The 13,507-nt window shown below is 43.0% G+C and overlaps 4 protein-coding genes across 4 annotated transcripts; 1 reads left to right on the plus strand and 3 right to left on the minus strand.

Moving 5' to 3' along the window:
- Positions 1-442: 442 nt before the first annotated feature.
- On the plus strand, positions 443-3,858 carry IL334_004912 (uncharacterized protein; the record flags this gene model as incomplete). The annotated part of the gene is made up of 9 exons (XM_062936627.1): positions 443-481; positions 611-784; positions 865-886; positions 960-1,136; positions 1,223-1,266; positions 1,325-1,403; positions 1,470-3,151; positions 3,252-3,758; positions 3,847-3,858. 9 exons carry the CDS (start codon positions 443-445, stop codon positions 3,856-3,858), a joined length of 2,736 nt encoding a protein of 911 aa, XP_062792678.1.
- A 673-nt stretch (positions 3,859-4,531) lies between these two features.
- On the minus strand, positions 4,532-6,145 carry IL334_004913 (uncharacterized protein; the record flags this gene model as incomplete). Its single annotated transcript, XM_062936628.1, has 6 exons — positions 4,532-4,611; positions 4,740-4,849; positions 4,972-5,081; positions 5,244-5,455; positions 5,663-5,781; positions 6,006-6,145. 6 exons carry the CDS (start codon positions 6,143-6,145, stop codon positions 4,532-4,534), a joined length of 771 nt encoding a protein of 256 aa, XP_062792679.1.
- A 1,093-nt stretch (positions 6,146-7,238) lies between these two features.
- On the minus strand, positions 7,239-11,396 carry IL334_004914 (uncharacterized protein; the record flags this gene model as incomplete). Its single annotated transcript, XM_062936629.1, has 6 exons — positions 7,239-7,642; positions 7,692-7,806; positions 7,871-9,025; positions 9,114-9,935; positions 10,085-10,492; positions 10,797-11,396. 6 exons carry the CDS (start codon positions 11,394-11,396, stop codon positions 7,239-7,241), a joined length of 3,504 nt encoding a protein of 1,167 aa, XP_062792680.1.
- Positions 11,397-12,504: 1,108 nt separating this feature from the next.
- On the minus strand, positions 12,505-13,104 carry IL334_004915 (U6 snRNA-associated Sm-like protein LSm6; the record flags this gene model as incomplete). Its single annotated transcript, XM_062936630.1, has 3 exons — positions 12,505-12,536; positions 12,622-12,735; positions 12,981-13,104. The coding sequence occupies 3 exons, from the start codon at positions 13,102-13,104 to the stop codon at positions 12,505-12,507; spliced, it is 270 nt and encodes an 89-aa protein (XP_062792681.1).
- Positions 13,105-13,507: the final 403 nt, after the last annotated feature.

The raw sequence follows: 13,507 nt of genomic DNA on the forward strand, positions 1-13,507 counted from the left end.
GTGAACTGATCATCCTTCTTCCAGCTGTTACACAGAAGTGTCAGAAGATCCTTTGTAAGAGTTTCCTCCCCCCCCCCCTGCTAGACAAACAGAGAAGACAGTGCGAAGTGAACATGTGCAGGTTGCCAAAATCTTTCTGGAGTGTCTACGATGTGGACGATGTTCATATATCGACTCTATTCACTGATCTCTTGTTCTACACCATCGAAAGAGGTCTTCTCGTCATCACCATCATTGCAGGTGTGATCAAAACACTTTCCGACGGGATTTCGACGCGTCTGAAACAATTCAACAAAGAACATCAACTGCTTTTACTTTTTCCATCTTTCATCTTTTAGCTCTCTCATTTGTGATTTAGATTGAGTTGGATCAACATTCACATCTCGCTTGCCTTTGGCTTTTCCTGGCCTTTGCTGAAAGGTAAAGTAAAGTACAAGGCAAGATGGCACCCGTCAGGACTATGCGTAATATCCTCATGGAGGTAAGTATATTTACATCATATCATCTGCTATAATCAGTCCCTTCACCTCCTAATCCTCCTTCAGCATTTCTTCCCACCGTCTACTAGATGGAATGGCTGATATACAACGATGATGTTGGATATAATTAGTTGAGGAAAATATGTCAACATCCATATTTGACAACACCTGATTTAGAATCATTCGATATTCCAGAAAAAGACCAACATGATCAATTGATAGAAGCAAGTGGTAAATTGAAATTCCTCAAATTACTTTTACCTAAATTGAAAGAAAGAGGACATAGAGTATTACTTTTTAGTCAGGTAATTTAAGCCAACGCCTCGGTTTCCTCTTCACTCAATACAAGCGATAGTCCACGCTGACCTAATTCTGAAAATTGTAGTTCAAAATAGCATTGGATAGAAGTGAGTTAGCTCTTATTATCACTCTGTCTTAAATTACTCAGGATTTTAGCTGACTTCAAGCATCAACTAATAGTCGAAGACTTCCTTTATGAAGAAGGTGTGAAATTCCTTCGATTAGATGGTGATGTCCAGCAAGCTCAAAGACAAAAATCAATGGATCTTTTCAATGCTCCTAATTCAGAATTCGATGTCTTCCTCTTAACTACCAGAGCAGGAGGTGTTGGGATCAATCTGGCTACTGCAGATACAGGTACGTCAGTCTCGCCCTCATATTCTTGTGCATAATCGTAGACTGCTTTGCAGAATGACACCTGAGCCGATACTGATGAGAAATAGTGATCATATATGATCCGGATTTTAACCCGCATCAAGATCTTCAGGTGAGTCAGCTAGCGGATTGCTGGTGAGCCTATAGCTGACGTGCGATATACTCCTCAGGCAATAGCAAGAAGTCATCGATATGGTCAGAAGAAGAAAGTCTTAGTGTTCAAATTGATGGTCAAAGGTTCTGTAGAAGGTGTGTAGATAGCTAAGTCTAGCCGAAACAAATCGCTAACAGCCATCATTCGCTATGTTTCTTTAGAAAATATCATCAATAAAGGTAAAAAGAAGATGGTGCTCGATCATTTGGTCGTACAACAAATGGGGAAAGAATCGGAAGAAGGTGATATTGATGATCTCCTCCTACGAGGTGCGGAAGCAGTGTACGCGAATCAAGGTGGAATGAACGTCCCGGATATAGTCTATAACTCAAAGAACGTGGATGAGTTGATAGATAAAGTAGAAGCGGATGCCGATTTAGAAGCTAAGGCGATAGAAGAAAGAGACAAGGCCATTGCAGAAGGAAGGGAAGAAGCTATAAATTCTAAATCAACTCAACAGTTTGGTTTCGCCAAGATCTGGGAAGCGGGTCAAAACCAATTGATGAATATCACAGATGATAATGATGGTGATGATGAAGGAACCAGAGAAACTGATTGGCAAGCTATAATAGAAGCTATGGAAAAAGAAAGTCAAATAAGACTCGACTCAATGACACAAGGTCCAAGAGGAAGACGTAAAGCAGCCGAAAGAATAACTTTTACCGAAAATGGAATTGAGGTAGGTGGTACATTAGAAGATAAAACACCCGAAAAGAAAAAGAAGAAATGGAAGGGAAAGGGGAAAATGGTCAATCAGTCTGGTTCAGGTTCAGGATCAGATTATAATGATAATTCTCAACCGCCGGATATCCCAAGTGAGAGTGATGAGTTTTCAGATTCATTCATTCCTGAAGAATTGAGAGCGTTGGATTTACCTGGGATCAAAAAGATGTCAAAGAGAGATAAATTCGAATGGGAAGCTGCTAAGGCTGTACAGACAATCCGTGACGGACCCATCCCAAGCGTTCCTGCACCTAGTAATTTCCCTCTACCACTATCAACTCCAGGGCCATTACCGACAAACAGTATGTTCTCACAAGGTCAGTCACAACCAGCAGCTTCAACTTCATCTAAAAGACCCGGTGAAACTACGGAAGAGAAGACGGCTAGACGAATACGCCGTCGCATCGAGAAGCAAAATATCAAGTCTGGACCACCGATCGCTCTTGTCAATGGTATAAACCAGATTGCTTTGCCTCAATCGACAAATCACCATAGCCGGCCCGCCTTCCACCCTCATCAACACTTCCACCCTCATCAACAACAGCAACACCCATTTGCAGAGGCACAGCAGATTCTTTCCTTCCTATACTCCATTTTGAGGGAGTTTGGTGACGAGAAAGGCATTCGCAGGTGGGGTCTAATAGCCTTGCCTGAGCTTTCAGCACAAGAAAGGATGAATCGATATAACTTATTGGCGGTAGACACAGATTCCAAGTTAGTTTCTCTAGGTCAACCTAGATATTTCTCCTTACCCGAACAAACCAGAACTGTTTTACCTTTATTCGATGCTCGTGGAAACGTGATACCCGATGGTGATTTATCCGTACCGCCCATACCTCTTCAAGCTGGTCTCCATCTTCAACCAAATAGGATCATCGCTACTCCTGCAGCCCCTCCACCTCCCGTTACAAATGGCGCCATCGCAGGTCCATCTCGTGCACTACAAGCTTCCAAGTCATCCGAGTCTCTCTTCAATAATCTGATGAATGTCTCCCCTTCAACATGTCAATTCTGTTTTGGATTCCATCAACTGAAAGATTGCAAGAATTTGACTAGTGTGGCGGATTTAAAAGGTATCAAAAAAGCGATTTTGAACAATCATGAGACTCCCGGAGAAAAAGTGAGTCGATAAAGTATCTCTAAAATCATGAGTGGACTTTGGGAAATCTTACAATAGGATAATTGGAGCTGATTACAAACTTTATGTCAATTTCTGATAGAAGACCGCATTGAAAAACATTGAGAAAACTCAAAAATGGTTGATAAAAGCTGGAAAGTTGTCACAGCCTTCTCCCCCTTCAGTACCTGAAAGTGTACCTGAACCTGAGACAGGCCCATTTACGATGAATCGGATCACACCTACGACGTCGATCAACTTGAGTCAAAGTACCAACAGTCGAACTTTCAGTAATGGTCATTCCGGAACGTTATCGCGAGCAGCCTCACAATCACAGATAAATCCGCAACCCCAAGCACAGATCATAGATATAGCGCATTCACCTCTTCCAGTTTTCCCTCCCCCCCCAGTGATTCGGGGTGATGTTGACCTCTGTCCATTCTGCAAATCCAACTGTGGATTACCTATTCGAATGTGCGTAGACAAGAATGGAGGCGGTAGGAAAGCATTAAAAGCGAAAATCAGGAAATGTGAAGAAAAAATTCAAGGTGGTGATGGAAGCGAGACATTAAGGAGAATCCAGTTGGCTTTGTATGAAGTATATAAAGATGTAAGTTTATTTTCACGGCGTTTATGGATCAGAGATATCGATACGGGCTGAAGTGGGAAATCGATGCTGATGGATCTGTATCTGCTAGTGGCCTAGATAAGTAGGAAGTCGGGGGTCAGAAATGAGACGAGTGTATAGGAAGCGGGAAGGTAAGATCCGAGAGAAAGAGAGAGAGAGAGAGAGAGAAGAAAAGTAGGAGTATGGAGTGTACAGAGTGCAGACTTGAAAATTTGGACGTTGAGGAAAGGCTGGATAATTGGGCGAGGTGAAAGGACGAGGTGAATGGGGTGAGGCCGTCACAGTTGAAGCGAGGCATGGTGAGAAGGCGATACGATCATGACAAGACCCAGCACTTATTTATACCTATATATCTCATGAGCATTTTTCCGCTTCGTTTAAACGAATAAGTTGTACTTGTACCACGAATAAATATGTACGTTTGATTTGTCAGTGCTATTGGCAGTCATATCTCGAGCTGAACGAAGAGCTTTCTCTGCACCAAAAGCCATCACAGAATGTGAATTTGGTGCTGATACGCATTCCCTTGAGCAAGTTCATGTTCATAAGCAAGATTTGGATTTATAGGTTTTGAACGGATTATCGTATACACAAAGAAAGTCCGGAAGATTAACGAAACGAACAGACAAATTGAGGAATGTCATTCACAGAATGAGAGAATGGGTTATCTTGAGGGAAAAAGAAAATCAAGACACAAATGAAAAATAAAACAAACACAAAATGTGGAAAGAAATGAAATGTGTTTATGAAATAGTCTACTTTCGATAGGTGCAACAAGCTATAACGTAAGGTGCGCAAGATAAAGTGACCAAAGCGAAAGCTACCCAAACGAGATCTATACCAAGTCACTTGAAGTCAGCATTCAACACTCTGAATATCGGTATTTGGCAGATGATTGAGTGATGTCAGGGGATGCAGTGAAGAAGGAAGGTGAGAAGATGCCGGATTGAGACAGATACTTACAGAGTGATGGACCAGCATGAACGATTATACCTAAGGAATTTCCATTTTTCACTTTGACGATATTTACGAAATTGTCTTTTGCAATCACTGCTGTCCAAAGAGCTGCTCCACTGTAAAGTTGGTCAAAACAAGAGAATATCAGCTCAAGTTTTCTTTAATCTCTGAGGATAGTGTCGTGCAATCTTCCAGAGAAGAGATGCATTCATTCATTAGAAGGAAACGTCCAACTCACATCATCAAGAGGAAAGCTCCCAATCCAGAACAAATAGCAGCTACCAAGAAGAAGATTCGAATCTTGAATATACCAAAGATTAAAGCTGCGGCAGCAAGGACAGAACCGCACTATCAATAACAACCAGGATGTTAGTCTGAGTCCTGGTAGGAATTACATTACACTCCTCCCCTTCCCCCTCAAAAAACCTGCTGATTATACTTGTCCGCATTTGATCGCCAACCATACGGCCTTCCACTGATTCACACATGATATCTCGATAGGTAACTCACGAAGATCATAGCACTTCCACCTCGTGTCATTCCACGATTATAAGCGTCATCTTGGAATGTAGGACTAGGTGTAATAGCTTTGATTATATCTTTTAATTCAGTTTGGAATTTCGATGGTGTATCTGAAACGATATTGGATAAAGGGGCTGCTGGATAAGCGAATGTTGATGAATTACATATTCCTGATCCATCTTTTTGGTATGCGCACGCATCTATAGTCGTAGCATCAAAGGTCAGTACTCTCTCTCTTACTATACAGCGTTGTGATGCAACGACGGTGAAGGTGAAGGTGAAATGATGAGATACAGAGCCGAGTCTGCAACTCAGGCAAGCAGAAGGGAGAAAGGTGAAGTTGTCTAAACATGATGTGCAGAGAATGTGAAGATGCAGTTGATGGTTTACTGCAAATCAAAACTCACTGTAAAGACCATATCTATAATATTGTCTTAAACCTTTTTCAGAACCAAGTTTATCATTCTTGGAATCGTATAATCCGCTCGCGGATTTATTGGTAGCTCCTTGATATCCATTTCCGTAGCTATAGTTGCGATTGGGCTCGTAATTAGCATTTGTACATTCATATAGATATGGAAGATGGGAGTAGCCTGTCATGTCATGTTATCTGTGGTTGCCCTGATCGACGTTCCAAGTCGAATCAAGTCGATCCAATCGTCCAATCGATACACCTGGTTACACCTTCCCCTCTAAGACCCCGATCATCACGTCGTCACTTCCAGAATTGTAAAGAAATGGTATACTCACGCAGCTACGTTAACTTCCATCATATGAATGGAATTGACCAAAGCTCCCGAGCCAATTTGACCAATATGAGCGAAGACCAAAAGGACAATAGCTACAGCTGAAAGGACCGAAGCTCCCGCAATACAATGTTCACCTCGCATGTTGACGTGTAAATGAAAGAGGATGTATGGATATAGAGACTATAAAGATCTCGAGAGTTGATTTGACTGAGAAGGTTGATTTGATCGGAGTTTGTGGTTGAGTATGAAAGGGTACTGCTACTTTGCGCGTCGATTGACAGGCGAAATCAAGGTGATATATCCTTTCGACACACGAGTTTAGAGAATGGCGATGATGGAAGTAGGGTAAAACTTGAAAGGAAAGTGTGTTTTCTGATACTTTAATGAATGTGTTGTTGTGATGATGATGATGATGGTGGTGGTGATGTAGTCGACTGAGTTGAGTCCTAAAGCTGATGAATTGAAAGAATGAGGATCAGGCCATTTCACTGTTTCACTCTTCTTTTTTTTTTACCTTGTTATAAAACAACACGTTGATATTGTAAATTACCCTGAATAGACTGGCTCTTGTTTTTAGGGGGTGAATTACAGCATCTCATTCCGATTAGTACCTTTTTTTCCATCACCTTCCCCTCTTCCCCCTTCACCCTCACGCCCTCTCACCCTATCTCAGAAATCTCTCCCTCTCTTCCTCTCATCTCGTACACCTGCTTAACTTGCTTGCTGGGGATTAAAAGGAATCTATAGGTAGATCCCTTCCGGTCCGGTTCAATGCCCGTCAACATGATAATAAATTCGGATTTAATTACATGTCGATGCATTACTTATATGTAGCATATTGTAAGACAAAAATGATCCAACAATTATATAACAGAAATGTCTCACCGATGAATGGGTTCATAGGGCATGTCTATACTAAAACAAAGAGCTCATCACAGCATGAGAAGCGAGATCTTTTCTGATCGATGCTAAACGTCAACGTCAAACTCGCAGACGCGACCTCGATTGAGATTCTCTACTTGAAATGCTGTAAAGAAACTGACACGATTCTCCCACCCAGCTGTTTCAAAGATGACACCAGTATGAAATACAACATGTACTGAACGATATATACAGTGAGTGACAATGACGGTATAATCAAAATTAAATTACTATTTTTGGACATCTTTATATTTCTATATAACAATAATATATTTTGGAAGTGGGTATCACACAAAAATTTGGGGAAGCGCATTCAGGCCACTACAGGTACACCTTCAGGATTACCGAAACCATTGATTGTTCCAATTCCACCCGCACTCATGTTCACTGGCGGTAGGCTTTTCCGTATTGGCTCATCAATCAAAGCATCGCCATTGGCGACGCCATCTTCAATAGTTGAATTGTCTGGATGGTCCTGATCTACATTTTGGATGCCATATTCGTTTTGATTCGGTTTGGCGTCCTCGTTGACCTCTTCTGATATAGGCTCTTCATCCTTCTTCTCTTTGCCTTTTCTCCATGCTGCTTTGGCTTCACTAACCAATTTCAGCTTGACGAGTCGTTGTGGATTTACAGGTCGAACACGAGATGATCGAGCTTGATCAAGTCGTATCAAATCAGATGAGAATCCAGGTATGCTTCGACCATGTACTTTCTCTGCGACAGAACATGTAAGCCGTGCACGATATAGGCACAAATCACTTACCATAGGCCAATTGCACGTCTTTACGATCAATTGTTTCACTTTTACGATGTTTAGCCAAACTACAGCTGACTTGAGAAACAAGATCAATGTGTTCATCGGCGATTTGGAGTACAAGCTGTATTCGGGTCAGGTACAGAGTCAGTGAACACTAAGAAGAATGTTTGGATGGCACTACTCACAGTTTCCACATCACGATCAATCAGGAGAGCTTTATCTATACCTTCAGCTAGCTCCTGAACTTTTCTTTTCTTGCTTCCAGGTAATCCAATACTATCGTTAACAGTCATTTCTTTTTCATCACTCTCATCTTCAGCTTCGGCTTCATCCAATATAGCTTTTATATTTTCTGGGATCTTCTCGAACACGACTTCACCTAAAACTCTATTAATTCCCATTGTACCTCTGCCCGAAGCTTTGATAGTAGGTTGGAATGCATTCAACTTTTCACGAAGCAGTATGTCGCTTTCGGGCGTAGGTTGATAATTCGCTTTGGCCAATAACGACTGAGATTTATCCATTTGTGGTACAGCTAGATCTGATGATTGTCTGATGGAATCCATTCTGATTGGTGGTCTCGACGCATCGTTGCGATCAAATTGCGCTATCAGCATTCCAGGCGTGATGTTTGCTGCATGGATCTGATTTTGATTGGGAGGTATTCCATTGAGTTGTGGTTGTAATACTCCTCCATTAGGGATATTAGGCGCTCCATTTGCTATTCCAAGTTGTTGTTGCTGTTGTTGCTGCTGCTGCTGCTGCTGCTGCTGCTGCTGCTGCTGCTGCTGCTGCTGCTGCTGTTGATGTGCTCTAACGTTTTGTACTGCCTGAGCAACTGGAATACCAGATTGGATCATTCTTTGAATCATACCAGCCTGAGCAGCTGCTATCTGAGCTTGTTGCTGTTGAGCTTGACCTTGAACCTGAGCGGCTTGTGGAACGGGAGGTCTCATCTGTGGAGATGCTGCAACCTGAACTGGTGTTTGGCCTTGATTCTGGGCTTGAGCAAGATTGCGTTGTTTGCTTGCGGGTATGTGGAGATTGGGAACATTGGTTTGGGAGAAATTAGGGGTAGACGAATTAGGTCTCGATTGCGTATTGGGCGTACTAGGTCCTGCTCCAGAATTGACATGAGGACTCGAAACCCCTTGATGAGGCAGAGGTAAACCCTGCGCTTGTGCTTGTGCTTGAGCCTGAGCCTGAATCTGCGCCTGGGCTTGGGCTTGAACTTGAGCTTGAGCTTGCAAAGCCTGATGTTGATTAGCTTGGATCTGCTGAGCGGCCGCGGCTTGAGAGAATCCTGCGACCTGATTCCACAACTGTCGGTATGGAGCATTCTGCGTGAAAAATTAGTTCGATCAGTCTTTCATAACGAATAATTGACGACTTCGCTTCGGCTGACGAGTAGAGATGATATCAACTCACGTTGGCGAATGTCTGCTCTCTTTGTTGATCATTCATTGCCGCGATCCTCATCAATACCGCCCTGATATTCCCTTGCTTGTCAGGTGGCATCCTACTTGTAGCCGCTTGTATATTGTTCTGTAATTGCTGCATGACATTTGGTACAGGTGGTCTTTGAGATCCGAAATTAGGAGGTTGCTGTTGTTGTTGTGGGACTTGTTGTTGGAAGTCTTGTAGAAGTTGACCGTTCATTGGCATTTGTCCTTGTTGAAGCATTTGAGTTTGAGCTTGTGCTCGAGCGAGAACTTGAGCTTGAGTCAAATTCACGTTATTAGGTAATTGAGCAAGATTCTGCATCGGTGTTCGACCTTGAGCTTGCGCTTGAGTCTGAGCTTGGACTTGAGCTTGAGCAACTTGGGCAGCTTGGGCTTGAGCAGCAGCTAATCTCTGAAGCTGCATCTGATGCAATTGCTGTTGATTCAACTGAGGACTTTGCTGCATCTGCTGAATTTGTTGTTGTTGTTGTTGATTGCCCATATGTTGCTGAGGGACTCCGGGTGGAATGCCATTAGGAAATTGTTGTTGTATTTGAGCTTGAAGAGCAATTTGGGCATTAGGCGGAAACTGCTGCTGCTGTTGCTGCTGCTGCAACGCAGCCATCTGTTGTTGTGTCGCAAGAGGAAGTTGCATACCGTTCATCATCGGTGTCTGTTGGGATTGTTGCACGCCATGAGGCAGGGTGATAGGATTCGCAAGACCGCTTTCTACGAGTGTTCGAGCTTGATGTGCGTTGAACCGTTCGAGATGATTTCGACCTTCGGGACTTCCAATGAATGTATCAAACTGTGGAAAGGAAGTACAACATGAATGAGATGTCACGGATGTAGGTCACGGAAAGGGAAGGCAAGGAAGTTTCGTCGGAAGGAGATGCATAAAAGGCAAAAGCGCGTATCAGCACGTTATAACCCCAATCAGGAACGTTGGATACTGACCAATCTCTCTTGTTCCGGACCTAACTTCCCTGTTCTCTTCAACTCCAACAACTTTGGGAAATTGTCAACTAGAGTCTTTATACCATTCATGCCTGTCGCCGTCCTGCTGGGGTTGGTGGTGGGAGACTGGCGAATCATTTGGGGAGATGAATGGGGGTGATTTTGAGGGGAGGCGGCTGCGATTGATGCGGGGGTAGGATGGGAGATCGGTTGCATTATCTGTTGTTGCTGTTGTTGGGGGGTCTGAAGCTGTGGAGGAGGAAGAGGAGGCTGTTGTTGAATCTGCTGTTGAGCTTGAGCTTGAGCTTGCACAGTTTGCTGTTGTAATCTTTGTGACTTCTCGAGCATGTTAGCTAGATGCTGTTGTTGCTGTGTATGCTGTTGGGAGCGCATTTGATCTTGGTATGACTACGTTTGTTATCAGCATGGCAATTTGACAGATCATTGTCTGTACACTCTTTGGGTATGTGGTATTGCGATAGCACGGAAGGAAATAAGGACGTGTCAAAATTGAAAGAGAGCGCAAGGACATAAACGAAGCTATGTAAGCGGTAGGAGGCGGAGGGAAGATAGGGGAGGGGATGGAAGTGGGAAATCAGAAGACAGGAAAATACAGGTAGAGAGAGATACAGGACCATGTCATGGATAGAAAAATGGAAGATCGACTCAGGTGGAATTGAGCGGATAAAAGAGAAAGATGTTGCCGACTCACAGCTTGATTCTGCATGTTCATGGGTTGTTGAGGCTGAGCCTGAGCCTGGACCTGTTGTTGTTGCTGTTGTGGATTCATCATGTTTTGTTGGTTCATCATCGGACTAGGTTTCTGTGGCTGTTGTTGCTGTTGTTGCATTTGTTGTTGTTGCATCTGTTGTTGTTGTTGCATCTGTTGTTGTTGCTGCTGCTGTTGTAGTGGCATTGGCAGAGGCTGTTGCGGAGGAGGCTGCTGATTTATCTGAATTTGACCATTTTGTTGCTGTGGGTGTAGGACTTGGCCTTGCCTCTGTTGTTGCTGCTGCTGTACGGTTGACAGCTGTTGTTGATGTACAGGAGGTTGCTGTTGTGGCTGCTGCTGTTGTTGTTGCATAGGTGATTGCTGTTGAGAAGGAGGTTGTTGAGACATAGGTTGTGGTTGTGATTGAGGTTGTGACTTAGCGTTACTACTATTTCTCATAAAATTCATCATTTTAGCTCTAAAAACCTCGTTCCTCTTTTCCTCAGGTAATTGTCTTTCAGCTTCGGTAAGTAATTGAGGAAATTTCACTTGAAGTTGTTGTAAGTTGAACGATGATAATGAAGCTAATGTAGCTGACATATTAGCATTCGGATTATTATTGGTATTATTATTGTTGCCCTGTGACATTTTGACCGACTGAAGATTGATTGATAGTTGTAATCGGGTCTAAGGTGCAATTGACGCTGTTGATTTAGAATATCGAGGATCAGATATATACCTTGTGTGTGATGTCGTATTAACGGATCGTTCGTCGAAAGGTCCAAGAGGAATATGATATGCGAAAGTAAGTTGTTCAAGTCAAGTCAAAGTCGAAATGGAAGTCGAAATGATATTGTTGAAATCGATTTTTCTTGGGCGTTATGCGAAATGTTGATACCTTGCCCAGAATGTAACGCATCACAAACTTAACGAGAAAGTCGTTGTCGAATTGAGGTCGATAAGACTCTCCGCAAGTCGCTCTTGGCAGGATGCAGTGTTACAAGGTGACGAAAGACAGAAAAATGAAAGATGAAATAAATGTTCAATAGCTGAAATGTTCGGAATGGACTCGCGAGATCATCTATAGTGGAGGATGAATAGAGATCGAGTGGCACTGTGTTGAATCACTGATTTGGTGATCATATCATCTTCTTTCGACGTATTTTCGACATGATCCAAACGAGACAGTGCTGCTATGCTGAAGTAGTACCTCACTACCGAGAGAATTTGCACAGGCTGCCTGGGATTCGATCGATGGGAAGCACGGATTATGAATTACCTGCGGGAACTACTGGACATGCCACATCCTGGTGAACTGATGGACAACCCTCCTTGTGAAGTGATGTTATTATAGGCAATATACGAGACATGAACTACTATTGCTGCGGATATCGTTTCATAGTCATGACATGTCTGTAACCAAGCTCATATGCGAAGGAAGATTAGATTTGTGAACAGCATTACAAAAATGGCAGCCGACAACTGCCTGACATTGATTTTGCTTGTCGTGATAATCAATCTCGTTTGCAACCTACGTTTCGTCACACACATGATGACCACACAAGATGAAAGATCAGAGATTTTTAAATGCACAATGATGTCTTCATGCTATGACGTTACAGGGTATATGTGTATAACTTCTCGTCTTTCTCGTCTCTCCATCTCGAATCTTGAAGCTCCGGTAACTTCACATCCCTTCTATAGGCTATTATAAATCTTCTAATGCTGAAATATAAAGGACTAATCATAGCTATCAGCTTCGATCTCCTACGATGTAGAACATGTACGGGTACAGAAGGAAGGACGGGAAGATGTGAGAACTCACCATTGTTACCTCGAAGGAAACAGTCTCCATACTCTGCTGTCTTTCTGCCATTCGCCCATTCTTCAGTTTCTTCAAGTGCTACATTCATATATCCATCTAGACATGTCAAGAGGCCTGAAATGGGATTGATGAAAAATGTCAGCATCTATGATGTCGCACGCATTGATCAAGGCAAGAGCGAAAGAAGGAAGATATGCTATTCAATCCTAGCTTGATACCTCTATACACTCTGACCAGTATCGCACAATTTGTTCGGGGGCACCTCGATCTTATCCGCTCTTTCATACTCCTTATGATGAGGAGATATGCTCGATTACTCCACAGCTGAAACTGTAATTACTGGATTTAAGTTGACTCACCATGATAATCTACCCCACTACCTATTCTCACTTTCACTCTTTTCCCTACGATGTTCTTCAAGAACTCAGATGGAGATCCAGCTGCTGCAGCTGCTTCTTCAGGTTGTGGTGATGCTGAGCTCATCGTGTATCGCTTTTGGTGTATTATTGAATCATTTGCATAGAGAAGAGGGAAGAAGTGCTTGATCAATGTTCGGTATGTACTGTTCCTACCTCATACAAAATAAACAGGTGAGATCTTGAGTAGGCGCGCTCCGGCTCGCAGACTTTGATTCGCATTCAGATTAGGCGAGCCGGACTCGGGCGAGCACACCACTGTTACAGGAATGTTGAGGGGGAATTAAAGCATGAATGAAAATAAGTCACTCATCAATGCCATCTCATCTCATCACTCTTGTATCCATCCAATTAGTGGATCGATATTTCATCTCAAAAGAGCGACGTCTACACAAGACAGCTCGGAGATAGCGCAAAGTGGGTTTAGGGCTATCTCATTATATACACCAATCAGGGTGACCTCGGTTTCT

This window comes from Kwoniella shivajii, chromosome 6, assembly GCF_035658355.1.
Source record: "Kwoniella shivajii chromosome 6, complete sequence".
NCBI lineage: Eukaryota > Fungi > Basidiomycota > Tremellomycetes > Tremellales > Cryptococcaceae > Kwoniella > Kwoniella shivajii.